The following is a 23,202-nucleotide window of genomic DNA, read 5'->3' on the forward strand; positions in this document are numbered from 1 at the left end:
CACAAAAGACCCTGAATAGCCAAAGCAATCTTGAGAAAGAAAAACGGAGCTGGAGAAATCAGGCTCCCTGACTTCAAACTATACTACAAAGCTACAGTAATCAAGACAGTATGCGGCTTTCCTGGTGGCACAGTGGTTAAGAATCCGCCTGCCAATGCAGGGGACAGGGGTTTGAGCCCTGGTCTGGGAAGATCCCACATGCCGTGGAACCACTAAGCCCGTGCACCACAACTACTGAGCCTGCGCTCTAGAGCCCGTGAACCACAACTACTGAGCCCGCATGCCACAACTACTGAAGCCTGTGTGCCTAGAGGCCATGCTCTGCAACAAGAGAATCCACCACAATGAGAAGCCCAAGCACCGCAACAAAGAGTAGCTCTCGCTCGCCGCAACTAGAGAAAGCCTGCAAGCAGCAACAAAGACCCAATGCAGCCAAAAATAAATTAATTAATTAAAAAAAAAAAAAGACAGTATGGTACTGGCACAAAAACAGAAATATAGGTCAACGGTACAGGATAGAAAGCCCAGAGATAAACCCACGCACATAATGGCCACCTAATTTATGACAAAGGAGGCAAGAACATACAATGGAGAAAAGACAGCCTCTTCAATAAGTGGTGCTGGGAAAACTGGACAGCTACATGTAAAAAACTGAAATTAGAACACTACCTAACACCATACACAAAAATAAAACTCCAAATGGATTAAAGAGTCCCTGCCTTTAATTCATTTCCATATATACCCAGAAGTGAAACTGCTGGATCATATGGTAATTTTATGTTTAATTTTATGAGGAATTGCTATACTGTTTTCCATAGCAGGTACACCATTTCACATTCCCACCAACAGTACACAGGGTTCCAATTTCTCCACATCCTCCCTCACATTTGTATTCTGCTTGTTTGATAACAGCCATCCTAATGGGTGTGAAGTGGCAGATAACTGTGTTTTGACTTGCATTTCCTTAATGATTACAGATGTTGAGCATCTTTTCATGTGCTCATTGGCTTATATGTATCTTCTTTGGGGAAACTGGCTTACATATCTTCTTTGGAAAAATGTCTTTTGCCCATTTTTGAATTGGGTTGCTTATTTTTGTTGTGTTGTTGTTGAGTTATAGTTCTTTATGCATTCTAAATGTTAATCCCTTATCATATATATGATTTGCAAATATTTTCTCCCATTCCTTTGGCTGCCTTTTCACTCTGTTGATTTTTGCACAGAAGTCTTTAATTTTGATGTAGTCCAATTTATCAGGGTTTTTTTGTTGTTGCTGTTTTACCTTGCTTTTGGTTTCATCTCCAAGAAATCACTGCCAAATCCAATGTCATGAAGCAATTCCCATATATTTTCTTCAAGAGTTTTATAGTTTTAGGTTTTACATTTAATTATCTGATCCATTTGGAGTTAATTTTTGTTTATGATGTAGGTAAGAGTCTAACTTCATTCTTTTGCATGTGGATATCAAATTTTCCCAGCACTATTCCTTCCTTAGGGAATGGGCTTGGCACCTTTCTCAAAAATTATTTAACCATATATATGAGGGTTTATTCCTGCACTCTATTCCATTGGTCTGTATGTCTGTCTGTATGCCAGTACCACACAGTTTTGATTACTGTAGCTTTGTAGTAAGTTTTGAAAGTGAAGTGTGAGACCTCCAAGTTTGTTGTCCTTTTTCAAGATTGTTTGGCTGTTTGGGATCTATACTCTCTTTTACAGTTACCTGTATAGTTATCTTTACCAGTGCTATTTCTTCATGTGGATTCAAGTTTCTGCCTAGTATCCTTTATTTCAGTCCAAAGGACTCCCTTTATTATTTTTCTAGGGAAGTTTGCTAATGATAAATTGCCTCAGCTTTTGTTTATCTGGGAATGTCTTATTTCCTCCTTTTTGAAGGATAGTTTTATTGGATATAGAATTTTTGGTTGACAGTCTTTTTCCTTCAGCACTCTGAATATGTCATCCTACTGCCTCTCACCTTTATGGTTTTTGATGAAAAAATCTCATCCCTTGGATTGATGAGTCTCTTCTCTTTGCATTCAGGATTCTCTCTTTGTCTTCAGCTTTCAACAGTTTGATTATGATGTGTCTAGGGGAATTCATCGAGCTTCTTGGATGTGGAGATTAATGTTTTTCATCAAATTTGGCACATTTTCAGCCATTATTTTTTGAAATATTCTTTCTACCCCTATTTCTCTCTTCTTCTCTTCTGAGACTCCCATCATTCATGCATTGGTATGTTTTATGATGTCCTGTATGTCTCTGAGCCTGTTCATTTTGTTTCATTTTTCTTTATATGCCTCTGACTGGATAATCTCAATAAACTGTTTTCAGGTTCACTGATTCTTTCTTCTATCTACTGAAATCTACAGTTGAGCCTCTCTAGTAAATTTTGATTTCAGTTATTGTTCAACTACAAAACTTCTACTTGGTTCTTTTCTATAATTTCCTCTTTATATTTTTTATTTGGTAAGACATCTTTTTTGTACTTTCCTTTAGTTCTGTAGACATGGTTTACTTTAGTTCTTTGAACATACCTAAAATAGCTAAAGTTTTGTCTACTAAGTTCAACATCTGGGCTTCCTCAGGGACAATTTCTATTTCTATTGATTGCTTAGCTTTTTCCCATGTATAGGGGTCATACTTTAATGTTACTCAGCATGTCTTGTCATTTTTTCTTGAAAACTGAACATTTTAAATAATATAAAATGGCATCTCTGGAAGTCAAATTCTTCACCCCAACCTCAGTGTTTATTGTTGCTATTTGTTGTTTTTGTTGTTTGTTTAGTGACTTTTCCTAAAGGTATAAAGTCTGTATTCTTTCACATATGTGACCACTAAAGTCTCTACTCAGTTAGCTTAGTGGTCAGCTAAGGATTGGAGAGAGATTTCCTTAAATGCCAGAACCAGTAAGTCTCCCAGTTTTTGCCAAGGGTCTCTGTGAGCATGTTGGAGCATCCCTTCAATGCTCAGCCAGGCAATTGACAACTATACCCGAGTTTTAATTTCCTATTTTCACAGAGCCTAAAGGTCAGCCAGAAGAGAGAACTTAGGGCCTTCTTGTGTTTTTCCTGATCATGTGCACAGCCCTATACATGCACATGGCCTTCTAGATTCCCAGGAATGTGTCAGAGTTTTTTAGAATCTCTATGGACATCTCATTCCCTAGCTTTTCTTAGCCTATTGTTTGCCCCAACTGTTTTCTAATGTTTCCAGTAGCCACAAAGTTAAACAATTCCATCTAAATTTTTTTTTTAATGTTCCTTGGGAAAGACTTTTTGCATTGAGTGAGCTCTGAGTCAGGTAAAATACAGACAGTCTTGCAAGTCTTTAAGGGAACCACCAGAAAGGTCAAATAATGACATTTCACTGGAAATGAGGCTTTGAAGCAACTCCAGCCCCATTCTGCTCCCTCCTGTGGGTTCCAGGCTTCTTGTTTTCACTGCGATTGCAGGCTGTTGGTTTTCAAGGCTACCACAGAGCTGGAAAGAGAGGCATGGGAATAGGACAGATTAAAGCTTTACAAAGCTCACTGCCCTTACTGAAATTAAGCTATTTTTCATAAATGCTCCCCAGGTTGCTGCAAGCATTTTGTTAATTTCTGTAATTCTGAAAAACTTCATTCTTAACATTTTTTTCCAGTTTTCTCATTGCTTTTATAGAAGAGAGAATTCTGGGAGGTCATTATTCCACCATTTTTGCTGTCTCCTAAGTCTCTAATCTTTAGTACACATCTTTTTAATATTCTGTGTGATTAAATGGAAGAACATATAAAGCATTTCTGCATATAGAAGTACAATGGTTGCCTCAAATAAAAGCACTTGTGGAATTGTTTCAGTTGCAAACTGAACTAGCTGCTTTTTTCATGGAACACCATTTTTACTTGACAGAATGATAATGTTACTCAGACATGAGTATTTGGCAGATATTTTCTTGAAAATGAATGAAGTGAGCCTGTCATTTCAAGGAAAACAACTGACAATTTGATACCAATGTTAAATTTCAAACTTTCAAGCAACAATAACTATTGAGGAATGCTTGTATCTATTACAAGTTTGACAGCTTACCAGTACTTACATTTTTCTGATGAGATTGGTGATGATGTTAACGAATGTAATCTGTTGATATGACATAACGAAATGTGTCAGTCTTTGGAAGATCTGCATTATTACATGAACCATTATTTTCCAATGATCAATGCATGATTTTAACAAAAATCATGATTTTTACTAAAATCATGCATTGGTAAATGATTCTTTCAAAGTTTAAGATAGATCAATAGATTTTAATATAAAAGAATATAAAATAGATACGTTGTAGATATGGTTTCAGATTTCACATTTCAACTAACCTTCAAGAAACTACCACTTATCAAGTTCTGGTATAATATCAAAAGAGAATATCCACAATTATCTGAAAAGGCTACTAAAATAATCTTTTTTCCAACTACATATCCTTTTAAGGCTGGATTTTCTTCATCCAGTTCAGCTAAAGTAACATTTTAATAGATTGAATATAGAAGCAAATATGAGAATATAAAAGCAAATATGAGAATCTAGCTATCTCCTATTAATCCAGACGTTAAAGAGATATACAAAAGTGTAAAACAGTGCCGCTCTTCTCACTAATTTTTTGTTTGGAAAATAGTTATTTTTCATTAAAAAAATGTTTATTTATATTAACATATAATAGATTTATTGTTTTAAGGCAATTAACCACAGTTTTAAAATTTATATTTTAATTCCTACTGTGTTAAATATCAAAAGCTATAATTCACATAAATATAAGTTCTTTAAAGCCCTTAATAATATTTAAAAGTACAAAAGGGTCCTGAGTCTGTAAGCGCCTGAGAACTGCTTATTGCTAGTTTTTCTAAGATCAAAGCCCTAACCACAAACAACTGGAAAATATAAAGGTGGCTATTGTTTACTACTTAATTCAGTTGCCCATATTTAGTCCCAATATATTTTTGTGACCCATGTCCAAAGTCTGCCAATTCTCAAAAGAATGATGGTCAGAATTATTTAATCTGCACAGAACATTTTATGCTAAGCCTTTCTTCTTCTTGAATAGGCCATGCTTTTCTATCTCATTGCCTTTGTGCAAAGTTGTTACCTCTGCCTGGAAAGCTCTCCCAGCCCTTCTCCTAACAATTCATATTTATTCTTCAGATCTCAGCTCAAATATCACCACCTCAGGGAAGCCTATGCTGATCTAGTCCTTCCAAATCTCTTATAGCCCCCATATTTAATACTCTGTAATTTCTCTCATAAGTCCATGCACTTTTCTTTTATAACACGTATCACAATTTGTAAATGTGTATTTTTGAGATTATTTGATTAATGCCTTTATCAACCTCTAAACTTTAGCTCTACAAGGGGCAAGGTTGTTTTGTTTTGTATTGTTTGCTTACCATTTTATCCTCAATATGTGTTTGGCAGTGTCCATATGCAGAATGAGTCAAGTATTTTCCAATATGAAAACCACATGTTGAGGCAAAGATGAGTACATTTTGTTGATTGTCCCATCATTTTAAATAGTTTTTCAAATTACCAACCATGAGTTATGAGAGATCTGTTGAAAAGAGTTTCTATTGTATGGGCTGCCAAGTAAAAAGATATCTCAGCAGTACAATCCTTCTGAAAGAAATTAGATCGCTTGATTTGCTCACACAGATGCCATTTCACAGAACTTTCTCCCAACTCATGCTTCTTAGTTTCCAAGCTTTTTAAAAAATAAAATACGAAAAGACTTTTTAACTAATGGTTAGGTTGGGTCTTTCTCTAAAAATATCTTTTATTAAATGCAGGAGGAGATTGGATTCATGATGTATTATTTCTTTTGGGACTAATGATACTTTTTCCAACTTCAGAAATTGTTTTTAAGACCGCAGAAGTATCAGATTAAACTAATGTGGTGACTACCTCAGGACAGTAATATTTTATTCTATTTTCCTTCCAAGAATGTAACTGTTAAAAATTACTACAGTTATTTATTCTTCACTTTACAATTTATTAACTGAGGGGATCATATTTCATTCTTCTTCCATGTGAGTAACTTTTTTGTGTGTTTTCATGCAGCAGAGACAAATAGTTTTTCATTTGAGAGCTCTAGACTTTGGTCCTGTTTTAATTAGGAGACTTTTGAGATTTGGATGAAAGCAGCATATTGTCCTTTCAGATAGCCAGGCAATACTTGCAAGATCTGTCTAACCATAAGAGTTACAAACCCCTTTTAGATAATAAGTCTAGTATACTTTAACAGCAGTGCTTTCAGAATTTATAGGCTTTACTTTAGAGCACTCAGTGTTGATCTTATTGCTGATCTCAAATGGTTTTGTTTTACACAGAAACAAATGGATATCAATGCTGCTATTCAAGCCTTGATTGAATCACATACTGCCCTACAGATGGAGGTAATATATCTGGCTTTATTTACACTGGCACTCTCAATCTACAAATTAAACAGAATCTTTTTTCAGAGGCCAAAATGTGACTTTATCTCAAAGCCTGTATTTAAAAGAGATTAAAAGTAATGAAAAAAATTTTAAGGACAAAGTAAGCAATTTTAATAAACAGAAATATATGCATAAGATGTTTTTTAAGGAAAACATTTAAAACAAAAATATAATATTGTTAAAGGATTTTTTAAAATAAGAATTTGGTACTATAGAAGAAAATAGTTAAATGAAGTTAGCCATTTCTTAAAATGGGATCTATCTATCATCACTACTCATTTTTCTTATTTAAGCTCTATTCATAATATAGGTTTTTATCAAATTATGCAGTAGGCATAGTAATTAAGTTTTATGTCAGCTTGAAAACTAGACTTTTGAGTGTGAATTTAAGCTTTTATTAGGATCAAGATTCATAAAACATACAAATATGCCTATAGTTAAATATAAACTGTTCTTTACATCCTACTCCCAACTCCTTGCACACAACAGAAGTACATTTTTCTTCTGCCTTGCTCCGTGTTGATCACTTGGGTTACAGGCTGGTAATGACTACTCCAAGCTTCTTTGCTAATATGATTCTCACAATGACTTGGCAGAGCTACCAGAATACTGAAGTGACCTTAATTGACCACAGTGCAGAGATATTCGAAACCTTGAACTACCTTAGCAATTTACTGCACAGCATCAAGAATCCTCTTGGCACACGAGATAACCCAGCACGAATCTGCAAAGATTTGCTTAACTGTGAACACAAAGTATCAGATGGTAAGTTACTGGTTTCCTTAAACTCTGATATCTGATTTTGTTTCATCGTTTCAGTGTGTTTGAGATTTGCGGTGTATTTATTCCAAACCTTATCATTTTTGATAAAACCCTGGCAGAGGCATTTTAACATCAAGAACCAAATACGTACTCATAGAGGTAAACATATTTCTGAGGTCAAAGTATCCTTTTTCAAGGGTTCACTTTACAAAGGTCTTCTACTACACAGCCTGACTTATGGCAACATGAAGAAAGAGATCATAGAGCCCTCTCTACCACACTCTCTAAAATTAGTTTTTACATAAAATGGAATTTAAATGCCTCATTTCAGTTATCAGTGACTATAAAGATGGAGTGGCTTGTCATTCTTGGAATTTTCTCATCCTCACATTGATACCCCAAATCCATTAGCCAGAGGTGCAAAAATAGAACCATCAAGGAAAGGTTTAAAGCAAGTGGAAGAGCCATCACTACCTGATGATAAGTAGGGGAAACCCTGTCTGCTACAATATGTCATTTAATTTTAATTTCTATTGGGTCTACCTGGTCAGCTATACAATCAATATTAGTAGTTATCATTTTTTTGGTAAAAACTCTAGTCTTAACACACAATGACATTATATGCTGATTTGAAAATAACTAAGTTATTTAATTCTGCAGGATGAATAGTAGTCCATACGTTATTTTATACACACACACATACACACATACATATATATTTATAAATACATGTTTGTCCAAAAACATCTTCCATTCTAGAATACAGTATAGTGAAAATATTCATTTTATTTATATTAATAAAATGCTTAACTTCTATAGATACTTCCTGCCCTAGATTATCACAAAAACAAATAATATTTACAGTTATAGCTGCCTACAGTAATTCAAATTTGATTCTTTCCCATATTTGAGGGTATAAAAATGCAATTCTATAGAACTGAAAGGAACAAAGACACTACAGGACATACAAATTACTGAAATCTAATTCAAGGTCTGCCTTCCTCATAGGAGAAATAGCTAAGTGGTATGGCTTGTAAGGTATCAGAAAAGTCTTTACGCCCAAAAATACTTTCATCACTAGGAGATTGTAAGTGCAATAGAGAAACACAAAACAGCAGGGAAGAGGGGATATGACAGAAAGTAGGGTGGGGGGTGAAGTGGTAAATAGAGTAGGTAGATAGAGCATCTCTGAGAAAGTGACATTTGAGAAATATCAGAAGGAGGTAAGGGAACAAGCCACAGGAAATCTGGGGAAAGAGCTTTCCAGGAAGAAAGAACAAACGCAGAGGCCCTTGAACCTGAGCGTGTACTTACCAAGTTCTACTATTAGCAAGAAGGCCAAGGTGACTGGAAGAAAGTGCATAAGGGGAAGAAAGGTAGGAAATGAAGTCAGAAAGATGTCAAGAAACCAGATTATACAGGATCTTATACATTACTCAAAAGACTCCAGCTTTTACTGAATAAGATGGGAAGCCTCTGGAAGATTTTGAGCAAAGGAATAACGTGACTTGACTTAAATTTTTAAAATGTTACTCTGGGTGTTGTATTGCAAATATAATGAGGACAGGGTAGAAGGAGACATTGAGAAGACTATTGAAATAATCCAGTAAGAGATGATGATGGCTTGGACTAGAATTGGTGGTGGGGAAGTGATAAGAAATGGTCAGATCTTTGGATATGTTTTAAGGTAGAGCCAGCAGTTTTTTGTTGGTAATTCGGATGTGGGTTATGAGAGAAATAGAATGATAAAGGATGACTCTAAGATTTTTGACTAAGGGACTAGAAGAGTGGAATTGCTGTCAAAAGAGATAGAGAAGCAAGTTCGGAGACAAGATCAGGAGTTCAGTTTTGGATGTATTTAATTTGAGATGTCTGTTAGGCATTCAAGTAAGGATGTCCAGTAGGTCATTGGCTATTCAGGAGTGAGGTCCTGGCCAGGGGTAAAATTTATGAAGTTATTTGCATATAAATAGTATCCAATGTCCTGAGACTGTTTAAGACTACCTAAAGAACAGATAAATAAAGAAAAGAGAAGAATTCTAAAAACTGTGCCTTAGAGCTCCCCAATGTTTAGAGAGGTCAGGGAGTTGAGGGGAAACTAGTGAAGAAGACTAAGAAGAAGCTATCACTGAGAGAAGAGGAAAACTAGATGAATGTGGAGTGAAGAAAATGTTTGCCTGAGGAGGAGGGGATCTACTGGGTCGATGTCAAGTTAGGTGAAGACTGAGAAAGGCTACTAGATTTAGTAATGGGAAGGTCTTTGATGATCTTCGCAAGAGCGCTTTAGAGGAATGGTAGCAGTTAAAATTGTATCAGGTTTTAAGAGAAAATGGTGGAGCTGGAGAGTTTCCACTCCCATTAATGAAGCAGGTAATTCAATCTGCCTAACGAAACTTTTTGAAAATTAAGTTAAAAGCATCAAATACTGACAAAGTAGTGAGGGACTTTCAAGCCAATATTTTGAAAAAGACAGCAGAGAGATGAACACATACTTAGAGCTACTTTTGCCCTGGGTGTGTTCAGAAACTGAGTAGTGCTTTTGGTGGCTTCACGGGGATAGGGGTCAAAGGTTGGAATCTGAAGTCCACAAAAGGTGGGGACTTAGGCTTTCAAAGGGCTCCACTTTAAGAGTAAAAATAAACTGAAAGAAAAGATATTCGTACAGATTGCAGCCTAGCTTCACGTCATCAAGACTGCTCAGAAAATCTCAAACTGTGAACCTGGACTAAGATGATTCCAGACTGCTAGTACCCCTCATACCTGACAGAAACAAACAAAACTCTTCTATAAAAGATAATATCATCCTAGGGCTCAAATTATTTCCACAAATAATTTTTCAAATATAGTGCCCAGCACACAATCAATGATAACTAAGCACACAAGCTGACAAAACACCACGAATGAGAACAGGCAGAAACAGCAGACAACAGAAGCTGACTCAAAAGAAAACATAAGAGAGGAAAAATTTGAAATGGAAGGTTTAACGGACAAGGTGAACCTTATTTAGGAACACGGTTTATTCACAATAATAAGAGAGAAGGCAGAATATATGTGTGCAAGTACAGATAGATGGGTAAAGGTCATTATGGGAGCTTATATAAGTTTCCTTCAGTTTGCTTTAGTTGTCTCAGTGAAACTGAAAGGTTATCAGTCAAGAATAAGAATGAAAGAAAGGTATAATTAACTTGAGAGGATAGAAAAAGGTTTCAAATGGTTAACTAGGAAAGTGACAGAGGAAATGAACTAGGGAAACATAGTAGTATTGTCTGGCAGCCTTTCAAACATTTGAATTTAAAGTGAGGCCAGTCAGCATAGTTGTGTTTTTCTCTAGGCACATTCAGTTGTGCAGGTACAGGCACAGATTAGGCACAAAACTGGACTTATGCAGGACTGGGATTTTATAAGACAAGCACAATGAAGTGAGGCAGGGCAAGAATGTTAAGGAAGTCTCTAAGGAAATGATCATAGCAAAGGACTGTGGGTTTTCAGCTAGGCAGGAAGAGAAGTGAACACATGATTATGAAGGACAATGAAAAAGTGGTAGTATCAATGGATAGTAGGTCCTAATGGGATCAAAGAATTATTAGAGTCAGAACACTAGAGGGAATGAGCTGGAATGAGAAGAGAGGTGAAATCATGGAGGAGATCTAGCTGTAGGTAATAACAAAAACTAGGGTATGGCCTTATAAGTTAATGATTAAAGTACACAGGACAGGAGAAGGGTACAAAAACGTTGGTGGGAGAGAGTTCGAGGCACTGAGAAGTTGGTATTGCAAATATCAACCATGTGGATGTAAAATCATGAAGAATTAGGTTATAAATAGATTTTCTGAAAGTGATAGCTAGCCAAAAGCTAGAATCATCAAAGAAATAAATTTGGTGATAGCAACAGGAAGAGGTAACAGGTGATACAGTGCAATGACAGCAATTTTACCATGGAGTGTTTTTAGGGAGAAAGTGGGGAGAACGGTCTGAAAGTGGCAACGAGGAGCAAGAAAGACCCCTTCCCCACCCAGGCACAATGCTGTAGAGGCTGTGGCAGAACTTGAAAGAGCTGCAGGGGAAGCAGTGTTCTCAGGAGAGAGCCAATTTGGAGTTAGAGCATTTAGGCCTATAAAAGATGTATTATGGTATAGTGCTTTATCTGTAGCTCAGCATACCCTGAAAAAAATATGAAGCCCCTACCAGTTCACCATTGTACAACATAATGCCTGAATTCAAAGCATTCCACCCCATGTAACAATGAGACCTTGCTTGAAGGAAAACGTTTTATAAAGAATATATTCACTCACATAGTAGTAGGAAACTATTTCTGGAAGGAGAAGAGATGATGAATCGAGATATGACTGTAAGCCTGGATCAGATCCTGGTTTAAAAAAAAAAAAAACCCCAGCTATAATTTCTACAAACTATAAAATGTTCAACATTCTGAGGAAATGGGAAAAAACAGGATGGAGGTGGTATTAGGATCTTTTTCACCCCTTTCTTCCATATTTCAATAGATCAGTGATTCTCCGAATATAGTCCGTGGACCAGAATTAGAGGCAGATTCTCAAGCCCCATCCCAGATTTAATGATTCAGCAACTCTGGGGGTGGGGTCCAGCTATCTGGACTGTCTGTAACAGTCCCCTACTCTTGGAAGTACCAATTCAACAAGTCTTCACTTTGAAGAGTTAGTAGAATAGTAGAGGGGAGAATAGTCTAGGATGTTGTGGAAGTCTAAAATGATACACCAGGTGAAGCCCAGGATGAGCTGGAGGAATCTTTGCTGTGGGATATGAATGGAACAAACAAGGATTTCTACCTATTATAGAAAATGACATTTTACAAATACTGTTTGATTGTCTTGCCTTTTTAATGCAAGAAGGCAGGGCCATCTCATTCAAAAATTCCTGCCCTTTGCATTTAGAATAAGGTGCTATTTCAGTATTCTTAGCCTGTTATTCCAGAATTAAGATGCTAGCCCAGTACTTTTGAGTCTGAATATGTCTTGAAGTCTTTTACACACCATTTGATTCTCCTGGGCACTCAGTGGAGGCAAAGGTTGGCAGGCTTACACTGGCTGTAGAGATTTCAGTTTTTTCCACTTACAAATCTGAAAAGAAAGCACAAAAATAACCATTTAATTGCACATTTTTCTTCTGGAAACAAAAAATGTTTATTCCTTTTATTTTAATTATCAATATTACACATAAAGATATGTTTTTCCTCGGAGAGACTGAAGAAGCTGTTTCTGTTTTTTAAATATATATATTCATTTTTAAGCTCTGTAATGACATAGAACAAAAATATACACATATCCCATATTAATTTCAACTTTTGTATTAACTATGTAACTTTAGAGAATTCACTTTAAGTTGCTGCGCTTATCTATAGAATGAAGCAACAGATTCAGCCATTCGGTTATTTATTTATTTATTTAAAATTTTTTCCCCATTTATTTACTTACTTACTTATTTACTTATTTATTTATGGCTGTGTTGGGTCTTCGTTTCTGTGCGAGGGCTTTCTCTAGTTGCGGCAAGTGGGGGCCACTCTTCATCGCAGCGCGCGGGCCTCTCACTATCGCTGCCTCTCTTGCTGCGGAGCACAGGCTCCAGACGCGCAGGCTCAGTAGTTGTGGCTCACGGGCCCCGTTGCTCCGTGGCATGTGGGATCTTCCTAGACCAGGGCTCGAACCCGTGTCCCCTGCATTGGCAGGCAGATTCTCAATGACTGCGCCTCCAGGGAAGCCCCTATTTTTTATTAAAATTATAAAATGCCCTTAAATTGATAGGTATGTGAAAAATACAGTATTTTCAGTATTGGTTTTACATAATGCTTGCAGCTTTCTTTCTTTGACTAAATGTAAGTATCTTTATAATCTTCTAAGTTTTTTAAAAGGAAAAAGCATGAAAAATATATTGAAAGTATCATGATAATTTGTAAGATATCTTTATGTTTTACAATAATAGGAAAATACTGGATTGATCCAAATCTTGGATGCCCTTCAGATGCCATTGAGGTTTTCTGCAATTTCAGTGCTGGTGGTCAGACATGTTTATCTCCTGTCTCTGTAACAAAGGTATGTTTTGAATTTAGTACTTGCGCACTATCAGTAAACAGTGATTTTTTTAATTCTTTCATTTTAAATAATTATGAATTTTATGAATGGAAGCAAGATATTCTCTACCATATATGAGGAAGAAATTGTTTGTTTTTTAAAAATAATCCTGTTAAATCTTGACATTTTGATTATGAATTTTTATGACTGGCTTAGCTTGGCTTACTCTACTGACTATGCTTTTTAAATTTCTTTTAAAAATGTAAAACATATGTTTTTATGCACATGTATTCATTAGAAAATTCCCAAACAGCTGCAGTGTTTGTACTCAGTAATCAGTTACCTGAAGTTTTACTGAAAAAGACATCATCATGATTAAAAGAGGAATTTCACCACAAAGCTTGCTATTTTTGGTGACTGGGCACAAAAATAACCTCTCCTAAACATCCACTGGATATTATTTAAAACTTCTTACAAGTATAATTCTATAAACCAAATGTTTAGAATGAATGAAAGTTAGTTTGGTATGTAACACTGGATATTATAACAAGCATTTCTAAACCCTAAAGCTTAGTTCTATCTATAACATATATTGAAGGAACTAAAACTGCATTTCTTTCTTTTTCTGGTTAAACTACCTTGGCCTTCCCAAGAACTTTTCTCATTGACAAAGAACTGATACACGGACCTATTGTGTGTTTTGTCCACCACAGAAAGGCAGCAGCTAAAATATGCACTGTGTCTGTCAGTCCCTCCAGCTGCTTATCATTAGACTGCCCTCTCCTCCTAAAACGCTCCCCTTCATTAACTAGGGTGTTTCACCAGCTCATCTCAATAGCCATTCACCACTGTTACCCAGAGCAGAGGAGGGAAGGAGGATTCTTAGGTTCCTATGGAATCTGTGTGACTAATGAGGAGCAGCATGATCGTCCTGCTTCCGAACTATGCACAATCATCCTCACTCCCCTGGGTTTAGCCCAGGATTTTTATTTGGATTATCATGGAAGAAAAGGGGAGACTGGTGTGCAAAGAAGACAGGATCAAGTGAAGAAGCTGCACTCCAATTCTTTCCTTGGCTGAATCAATTCTCCCATCTCTCCTATCCATAAACTCAACCTGAGAGAGACTGCGCAGGTAGTGGAAAGAACAGTAGACTTGGAATCTGGAACCTGGATTCTAATTTCTTTTCCTCTGCAAACCTGGGGAATGATGCTGTGGGCCACCAGAGAGCCCACTCTGTGCCAGGTGCTGTGCTAGCGAAATGACAGTGGGCACCTCAAATCCTCATAACACCCTTGTCATGTCGGGGTTATACCCAGTTTCACCAACAAAGAAACTAAAGCTCAGAAAGGCTACATACTTCACAGGTTTGTGGTTCTCATCTGCACAATGAAGGAATTTGAATTACTTCAGCTCTAATATTCCTCATGATGATCCTTCCACGTTTTCATCCTTATACTCTTCCTTTGCCTTTCCTCTCTTTCCCTGAAGTTTTGCTTTTTTGTTGTCATTTTATTTTTTTCCTTCTCTGTTACCTCATAACTGATATTTCTCTGATTTTGTGTTTGGAGATCAACATAAATTCCTCAGTAGGAACTACTTCTATTCATTTATGTTATGACCATCCCCATGCTTGAATAATGCTAAAATAATAATGATGATGATGATGATGTCTAAAGCTATAGAAAAATCTGCTTCCTTGTTCAAGCCTAGAAAATGTGCAGTCATACTTCCTTGCTCCAATGCTGCCCTATATCGTTCACTTTATTAGTAAATACTTGTTCATGCATTCATTCATTCATGCAGTAAACGTTTACTGATGACTCACTGTATGACTGGAACTGCATTAGGGGCTGGTAACACAAAGGTTAAGATTCTGTCTTTGTCTGTAAAGGCTCTCATAGTTAAAATTAATGAATTTATTATTACAACTTTTAACTTATCTTTGGAAACTCAAAAATAAATCTTCAAATGAAAGTATAGACAGAATTTCAGATTTTTATGAAAAAATTTTAAGCAATAATCAACAAATTATTAATGCATCTCAAATAACATTATGCAAAGTATCTCCTTTTTTTTTGGTTCGTATCTAGTAGCCTAGTAGTATGCTAAAGCCAGCTCATACTGCTCAGGAGAGCCTACTATTAATGTCTCTTGCGAACTCCATGTTTAATGACACTACCTTGACAGCCTAAAACCAGCCATGGTGGGAGTATTTACAAGTCCCACCATAGGGGTGGAAATCAGAAAATGCTATTAATCAGGGATTCCCCCCTGCCCCACCCCTGGCTTGTCAAGGACTTTCTTCAGGTTTCCCCAAACTATAAGTCTTTCAATTGCCATATCTTATAACTTGCATATTGTTTCAATGACATTAGTTGGAGTTTGGAGTCGGAAAAGTCCAGATGAACTTCCTTCATTTACTGAGCTCAGAAGCCACCCATATCATCACCATTCATTGTCTAAACACTCCAGTGTGGACAAGTGCTCAGACAAGTGGCTCAGGATTGACTATTGGTTTCAAGGGATGGAATAGCCAGATTTTCGAAGAAAACACTCTACTTGAACCTAAAGTGCTTTCAGATGACTGCAAGGTAAGGGAATGGCACTTTTAGAATTGTTCAATATAACTAACTTAAAATTGATAAAACTATATAAAATTAATATAATGAGTAAGACTTTAATTGCAAACTGCAGATACAGAAGGGTAGTAAGTTTTAATGGGCCTGATGTATAATAACCGTACATTTTTCAGAATCAATTGTTTGCTTATATCATACCAACTTTTGTCACACCCACTGGTCATCCATGAAGTTTTATATGCAAAACAGGTGTTAATACATAAATTTAATTTTTATTCCCCATATGAAATAATTATATCATAGATAGATGGATGGATGGATAGACAGATGGCAGATAGGGCATATAGACAAATGATTTCTTTCCTATATTTTTACCACTGTGATGCTGCATCTCATTACTTCATGGAAGACAGGTTATAGAGGCAAGTCAGCTTTATTTCATTTTGTCAGTCCCTATACCTGATACCAAATAATGGGCATAATGGCAGATTGACCCTACAAATGAGTATTTGAATCATAGCCCATTTTTCCTATTAAAATTAAATAATAGTGAAGAGTCTATAATTTTAAAACATTACGTTGTAGAGTAGGTGTCGGCAAACTATAATCCACAGACCAAGTCTAGCCCAGCACTCGTCTGTGTACATATATGCTGCTGGAACACAGCCACACTCATTCGTTTGTTTATTATCCAGGGCTGTTATCACACTACAATGGCAGAGTTGAGCAAGTGCGACAGAGACTGTATGGCCCACAAAACCTAAAGCATTTATTATCTAACCCTTTACAGAAGAGTTTGCTGACTCCTGTTATATAGTACAGGGTTGTCCACTTTACATACATCCTAATTTCTTTAAGTAGCTTGGTTTACTGTTCTGGTGTACTATGAAGCCCATGATTTAAGATCTCTTACCATTTCTAGAGTGCTTTACTTTTTCACATTTCATTTTCAGATAAACAGCTCTTGCGTATTTGAAAAATCATAAGCAAACAGTCAGAAGTATACAGCTCACTCTCTATAGGTGAAGAGATCAATATTACCAACAAATTAATTTAACTTTCACAATTTTGTCCCGAAACTTTTAGTGACTCACTACTATTTATGAGACACAATCAAAACTTATCAGCTCTTTATTCAGCAGTTAGAATAGTCAGGCCCCAACCTACCTTTCTACCTTTCACTGACTGTGTACCCTAAAGTGTGGTCCACCTGATCTATTTATAATAATAATAATAACAACAAAAACAATTCCTACTACTAATTATTGGAGACTTATTAGATGACAGGTACCATGTACTGCATACATTATTTAATTATAACAGCTTTGTGAAGAAGTTCCTATTAGTATCATTTTATAGGTAAGAAAGTGAAGGCACAGAGGTTAAGTAACTTGTTCAAGGTCATACAGCTAATTAGCAGAGGAGCAAGAAATCAACCCCAGGTGTGTACAGTTCCAAAGTCAATGCCATGCTACACTGCTAGGGACTTTTAATTGAAGACTCATTTAATCCACACAATACTGTGAGGTAGGTTTTTATTCTTCCCATTTTATATGTGAAGAGAATAGCTGTACTTGGGTTTCTATCAAAATCTGTTCCAAGTCAAAATCTGTGCACTTAAACCCCGTGCTAGGCTTATTTTCACAACCAGATTCTACTTTTCCAACTGTTTTGTTTTTTTCTATTCAGGTCATTCCCTTTCTCTGAAGTGCCATTCTCTACCCCTCTAACCAAGTGGAAATTGTAGGCAAACTTTGAGGCCCATCATCTTAAATTCTGAATTCACAAAGCTTTCCCTGACACTTCCAGTTGGAAATGAGGGACTTAGCACTCATTGCCTACATTATTTATGTTGCATTTATCATATACAGTCTTATATTATGGCTGTTTCTCCTCTCCCCAACTAAATTTATAAGTTGCTAGAATTCAGAAGCCAGAACTAATTTATTCATCTTTATGTTTTCCAAGCACTGTAAGGAAATGGAGGATTACATCTTATTCAACTGTGCCAAATGTACTTAGTGTTCAACACATATTGTTTGAGATTTAATGAAGTTAATCTGACAGTGTCTTACACAGGGAACTCTATTCTAGTTATTACACCAAGCTTATGACTTTGGTAATTTATCTTCTGTGAGCTTCAGTTGCCTTAACATAAAATGGAATTTATAGTTTAGATAATTTCTAAAGCTCCTTCAAACTTTAAAATTTATACCATGATAATTCTGTGAATGAGTAAATGAATAAACTCCTGTATATAAAGCTTCACAAAACTAGTCAACTGTGTTTCTCTATTTTGTCTTCTTGAATCTTAATCATATAATAAATAGTTTTTGATCCGTAACAGAATTTACCAGAAACAAAAGAGCATACAGTAATAAAGAGAAACAGAAAGGCTTAGAAGGAAAGGAAGAGAGGAATGAAAGAAACTATATAAACGGTAACCACAGAATGGAAATAAAGAAACCTAAAAGATGATTCAACGTAATTATAATTTACTTCTACTGAAGTGATTCTGCTTATTTCCTGCCTAAAGTACAGAGAGGTTGAGCTAGCTCATTCCCTTTCATCCAAGAAAAATGCCCATCCTGAAGCATCAGTCCCAAATAAAGGAACACAAAGCAGATGGGTATTACTCATATTAGGAATAGTGCAGTTTTTAAATTCATATCTGGTCCAATGATCCACAGACAACAAAAGCAGAAACCCTCAAAAGAAAAATCAGAACACACAATGCCATTTAGAGAAAGGAATAAGCACATATTTTCAATTATTCATAGTAATTGTTACCGTTTTTTGAGCATCTACTCTGTGCCAGGCATTGTTCTAGGCACTTTCTGTTCATTATTTCTGATCCTTAAAATAAGTCTACATTGTCTATGAAGGACACTGTCTGCTGCTAATGAAACAATTCAGATTAAAGCATTTCATTCTTATTTTACAGATTCAAGATGGCAGCTGGCATAAAGCAAAATTCCTTTTTCACACCCAGGACCCTAATCAACTTCCAGTAATTGAAGTACAAAAGCTTCCTCATCTCAAAACTGAACGGAAGTACTACATTGAAAGCAGTTCTGTATGCTTTCTCTAAAGTCTCTGAATTAGTTCAGAATTCATGCTGTTGGCCAGGTAATTGCTGCAGAGGGAAAAATATAGACAGAAAGGTACTATTGGATTATGAAATGCATGGAATAAAGCATTGGCTAAATCTTAAAGAATCTCAGGAAGAAAAGACTTCCTCCTAAGAAGGAGACAAGGCATTTTTTTAAAGGACTATAAGTATTTAATTCTTTTAAAAATTATATTGATCTGAGCTTTCTTAGAGAATTCCCTAGAACTGAACATTTATAAACATGGAATTCTTCAGGATATTCTATATTTTTTGACTGTCTGAGAGCAAAGTACCCATTAGACAGCTGGAGACGCAAAGCACTATGGAGCAATACTGGCTAATGCTCCCAAACGTGCAATGCTTCTGTCTAAAAACTGCAAGCCACAGTCTGATACGTCTTATTTTCCCAAATACTAAGCTGTATTCAGGTCCCCAGTGGGCATATACATCTTAGCCGGTGATACACTACCTCTTACATGTTGCCTTTTTGTGTTGCTTGGGGCTCTTTCTAAAACAAGGTGCTTGTGGCTTTCACAGACTATTTCTTTATTCGTCTTTGTCATTCTTTAAGAGTGTATGTACTGGTTACATCAAGATATGTTTTGGTTGTTAGTACTTATTTTAATTTGTTTGGTCACATACTTAATAACAAGTAAAACATTATTTATGTGAAGTCCTTGTTTTATTTTAAAATTCTCTTTGTGGATATTAGAATCAAAGCCAGCACATTGTAACCTGTGCTTAAGCACAAGAGAATTGGGAGGGTTTTTTTAACTTTTATTTTTTAAATTGCTGTAAAAAATTGTAGGCCAGCTACATCCAGTAGTAGGTTTGGGTTAGAGTTTAGGGGTTGTGATATACTATTTTTAAAAATCCATGATCATCTGGGATGATATTTTGTGTATATATATTTTATAAAGTTCTAATTCAGCAAATCTTTTGAAATTGCTGATGTTTTAAATTATTAAAACTTTATATTTCTGCTTCATAGAAATTACATGTTTTTGTAATTATTCATTGATTTTCTTTCACTGTTCTTAAATTTAATGTGTTGGGATCTAAAAGAATTCAATTTACCAGTCTTTAAAGTAACATTCAGGAAAACAAAAACAGTCCTTTGCTATTTAAAATAGGCTCAGTAAGTTCAGACTTTCCTTGTTGTCAGAGAAGTGTTAGTTAAGTAATAAAAGAAAAATATTATACCTTTTGGTATATAGAAAAGCATGTACATCCATTATAAACATACTATTAATTAGCCACAGCAGACCACACTTGCCTATCTATCTATCTATAATAAAAATGTGCTTTAAAATCTTTTTTGGTGTTATTTGTTTTTCTTCTTTTTTTACCATATCCTTTTATTATATATGCTAGCCCTTCTGGCATAGACCTTCTGTACTATATATATTACATTACCAGAAAGTATCTATTGCATACCTATAAAAGGATTATAGGGCCTATTATTTCCTACTTGTACAAAATGAGATCATGGCACAGAAATAATAAACTCTCTCATATATGGTCAACTGATTTCCAACAAGGGTGCCAAGACCATTCAGTGGAAAAAGGACAGTTTTTTCAACAAATAGTTCTGGGAAAACTGGATAGCCACATGCAAAAGAATGAAGCTGGACCCTTATCTTACATCATATACAAAAATTGACTCAAAATGATGAAAACTATTACTGTAACCCACATTTGGAATAATATCAAAATTTAAAAAAATAACTTAAAATGGATCAAAGTCCTAAATGTAAGAGCTAAAACTATAAAACTCTTAAAAGAAAACTTACTTAGGTAAAAGCCTTCATGACATTAGATTTGGCAATGATTTCTTGGAGCTGACACCAAACGGACATTCAACAAATGAAAACAATAAATTGGACTACAGCAAAATTTAAAACTTCTGTGCATCCAAGGACACTATCAAGAGAGTGAAAAGACATCCCACTGAATGGGAGAAAATAATTTGCATATTTTATGTTCGATAAGGGATTAATATCCAAAATATATGAAGAACTCTTAAAACCCCACACAAAAAACAAACAAAAAGAAACCCCAAGCAACCCAATTTAAAAATGGGCAAGGGACTTCCCTGGTGGTCCTATGGGTAAGCCTCCACAGTCCCAATGCAGGGGGCCTGGGTTCGATCCCTGGTCGGGGAACTAGATCCCACATGCATGCTACAGCTAATAGTCCGCATGCCACAACGAAGATCCTGTGTGCCGCAACTAAGACGTGGTGCAGCCAAAAATAATAAATAAATAAATAAATAAAAATGGGCAAAAGACTTAACAGACATTTCTCTGAAGAAGATATACAATGGCCAACAAATGAAAAGATGCTCAACATCACTAGTCATTAGGTACAAATCAAAACCATAGTTAGATACCACTTTGTACCATTAAGATGGCTATTACCATCCCCCCAAAAGAGGAAAATAAGAAGTGCTGGTGAAGATATGGAGAAATTGGAACCGTTATACATTGCTGGTGGGAATGTATTACAGTATAACCACTGTGGGAAATAGTTTGGCAGTTCCTCAAAAGTTAAAGATAGAATTACCATATATGATCCAGTAATTCTACTTCACATATATACCCAAAAGAATTGAAAGAAGGGACTCAAACAGATATTTGTATACCAGTGTTCACAGAGATATTATTCAGAAGAACCAAAAGGTAGAAACAACCCCAATGTGCATCAACAGATGAACTGATAAAATATGGTAGGTACATACAGTGGACTATTAGTCAGCCTTAAAAAGGAATGAAATTCTGATACATGCTCCAACATTGATGTACCTTGAAAACATTATGCTATGTGAAATAAGCCAGACCAAAAGGGAAAATACTGTATGATTCCACTTATATGAAGTACCAAGAATAGACAAATTCATAAACAGAAAATACAGTAGAGGTTACCAAAGGCTGAGTGGGGTAGGAATGAGGAATTGTTTTTTAATGAATATAGAGTTTCTGTTTGGAATGACTACAAAGTTCTGGAGATGGGTGGTAATGATGGTTGCACATCAATATGAATATGCTTAATGCAACTGAATTGTACACTTAAAATGATTAAAATGACCAATTTTATGTTGTATACTTTACCACAATTTTTTAAATGGGGCTATGGCAAAGATGTCTGATTTCCTGCTTGAGAAACACAAATGTTTTTTAAAAGGAGCCAAGACTGATTCTAAATGAAAGAACCCATAGTTTATACTCTAGTTTCAGTTTATATGCTATACCTTCTGTTTACCCTCCCCCCCCAAAAAAACTTATATCAGAGACATAAATGATTTTCCTAGGTATCATTTAGGAAATGTATATAAAACAGAAATTCCTTACTTTGTGTTTGTTTTGTTCCTGAAATATTAAATTTAAAGCAAATTTTAATCAACTTATTTATACACAGTATAGTCTGGTGTTTAAGAGTACTCTGAGGGTAAGCTATGTGACTTTGCGTGTATTATATATTCTTCATTGCCCCAGTTTAATCACTGTAAAATGGGGGCAATAAAAGTAAAAATCTATATTAGTTAGGGTTTTCCAGAGAAATAGAAACAGTAGGAGAGATAGACAAATGAAAGATAACAGATAAATTCATGAGAGATGACTAGACAGATATAAAGATATAGATTTAATATATATAATATACATATAACATTACATAATAAAACATATATAAATATATGCTTTAAATATATACTATATTTAATATTAAAATATTAAATACTTAAATCGTAATTAAAATTATATTAAAGTTAATATATTAATTATATATATTATATGGAGATTTATTATGATGAATTGGCTCACATGATTCTGGAAGCTGAGATGTCCCACAACCTGCAAGCTAGAAACCCAGGAAAGCCAGTGGGGTAATTCATTTAAGTCTGAAGGGCTGAGAACCAATGGTTTAAAACCCAGAGAAGAGGGGCTTCCCTGGTGGCGCAGTGGTTGAGAATCTGCCTGCCAATGCAGGGGACACGGGTTCGAGCCCTGGTCTGGGAAGATCCCACATGCCACGGAGCAACTGGGCCCGTGAGCCACAATTACTGAGCCTACGCGTCTGGAGCCTGTGCTCCCCAACGGGAGGCCGCGATGGTGAGAGGCCCGCGCACCGCGATGAAGAGTGGTCCCCACTTGCCGCAACTAGAGAAAGCCCTCGCACAGAAACGAAGACTCAACACAGTCATAAATAAATAAATAAAAGAACGTGAATTTCTAAAAAAAAAAAAAA

The 23,202-nt window shown here is 35.8% G+C and overlaps 1 protein-coding gene and 1 long non-coding RNA gene across 8 annotated transcripts in view; one reads left to right on the forward strand and one right to left on the reverse strand.

Annotated features, from left to right (window-relative positions):
- The window catches only part of COL24A1 (collagen type XXIV alpha 1 chain), a 408,506-nt gene extending 388,261 nt beyond the window's left edge, over positions 1 to 20,245 (forward strand). For all 7 annotated transcript variants that reach the window (XM_082409988.1, XM_082409993.1, XM_082409994.1 and 4 more), the window contains 5 exons: positions 6,350 to 6,415; positions 7,054 to 7,222; positions 13,175 to 13,284; positions 15,642 to 15,857; positions 18,790 to 20,245. In XM_082409988.1, the coding sequence (XP_082266114.1) occupies positions 6,350 to 6,415; positions 7,054 to 7,222; positions 13,175 to 13,284; positions 15,642 to 15,857; positions 18,790 to 18,936 (708 nt within the window). In that variant the 3' untranslated portion in view covers positions 18,937 to 20,245. The remainder of the gene's footprint in view (positions 1 to 6,349; positions 6,416 to 7,053; positions 7,223 to 13,174; positions 13,285 to 15,641; positions 15,858 to 18,789) is intronic.
- LOC309636977 overlaps positions 2,276 to 23,202 on the reverse strand; it is a 59,550-nt gene continuing 38,623 nt past the window's right edge. Inside the window, exons 2-6 of the long non-coding RNA XR_014250333.1 lie at positions 12,229 to 12,315; positions 11,512 to 11,585; positions 7,120 to 7,199; positions 4,078 to 4,118; positions 2,276 to 3,482 (exon numbers count right to left, since the gene is read on the reverse strand). This is a non-coding gene — a long non-coding RNA (uncharacterized lncRNA). The remainder of the gene's footprint in view (positions 3,483 to 4,077; positions 4,119 to 7,119; positions 7,200 to 11,511; positions 11,586 to 12,228; positions 12,316 to 23,202) is intronic.

This window comes from Balaenoptera physalus (genome assembly GCF_965194825.1).
Source record: "Balaenoptera physalus genome assembly, chromosome: 1".
Lineage (NCBI taxonomy): Eukaryota > Metazoa > Chordata > Mammalia > Artiodactyla > Balaenopteridae > Balaenoptera > Balaenoptera physalus.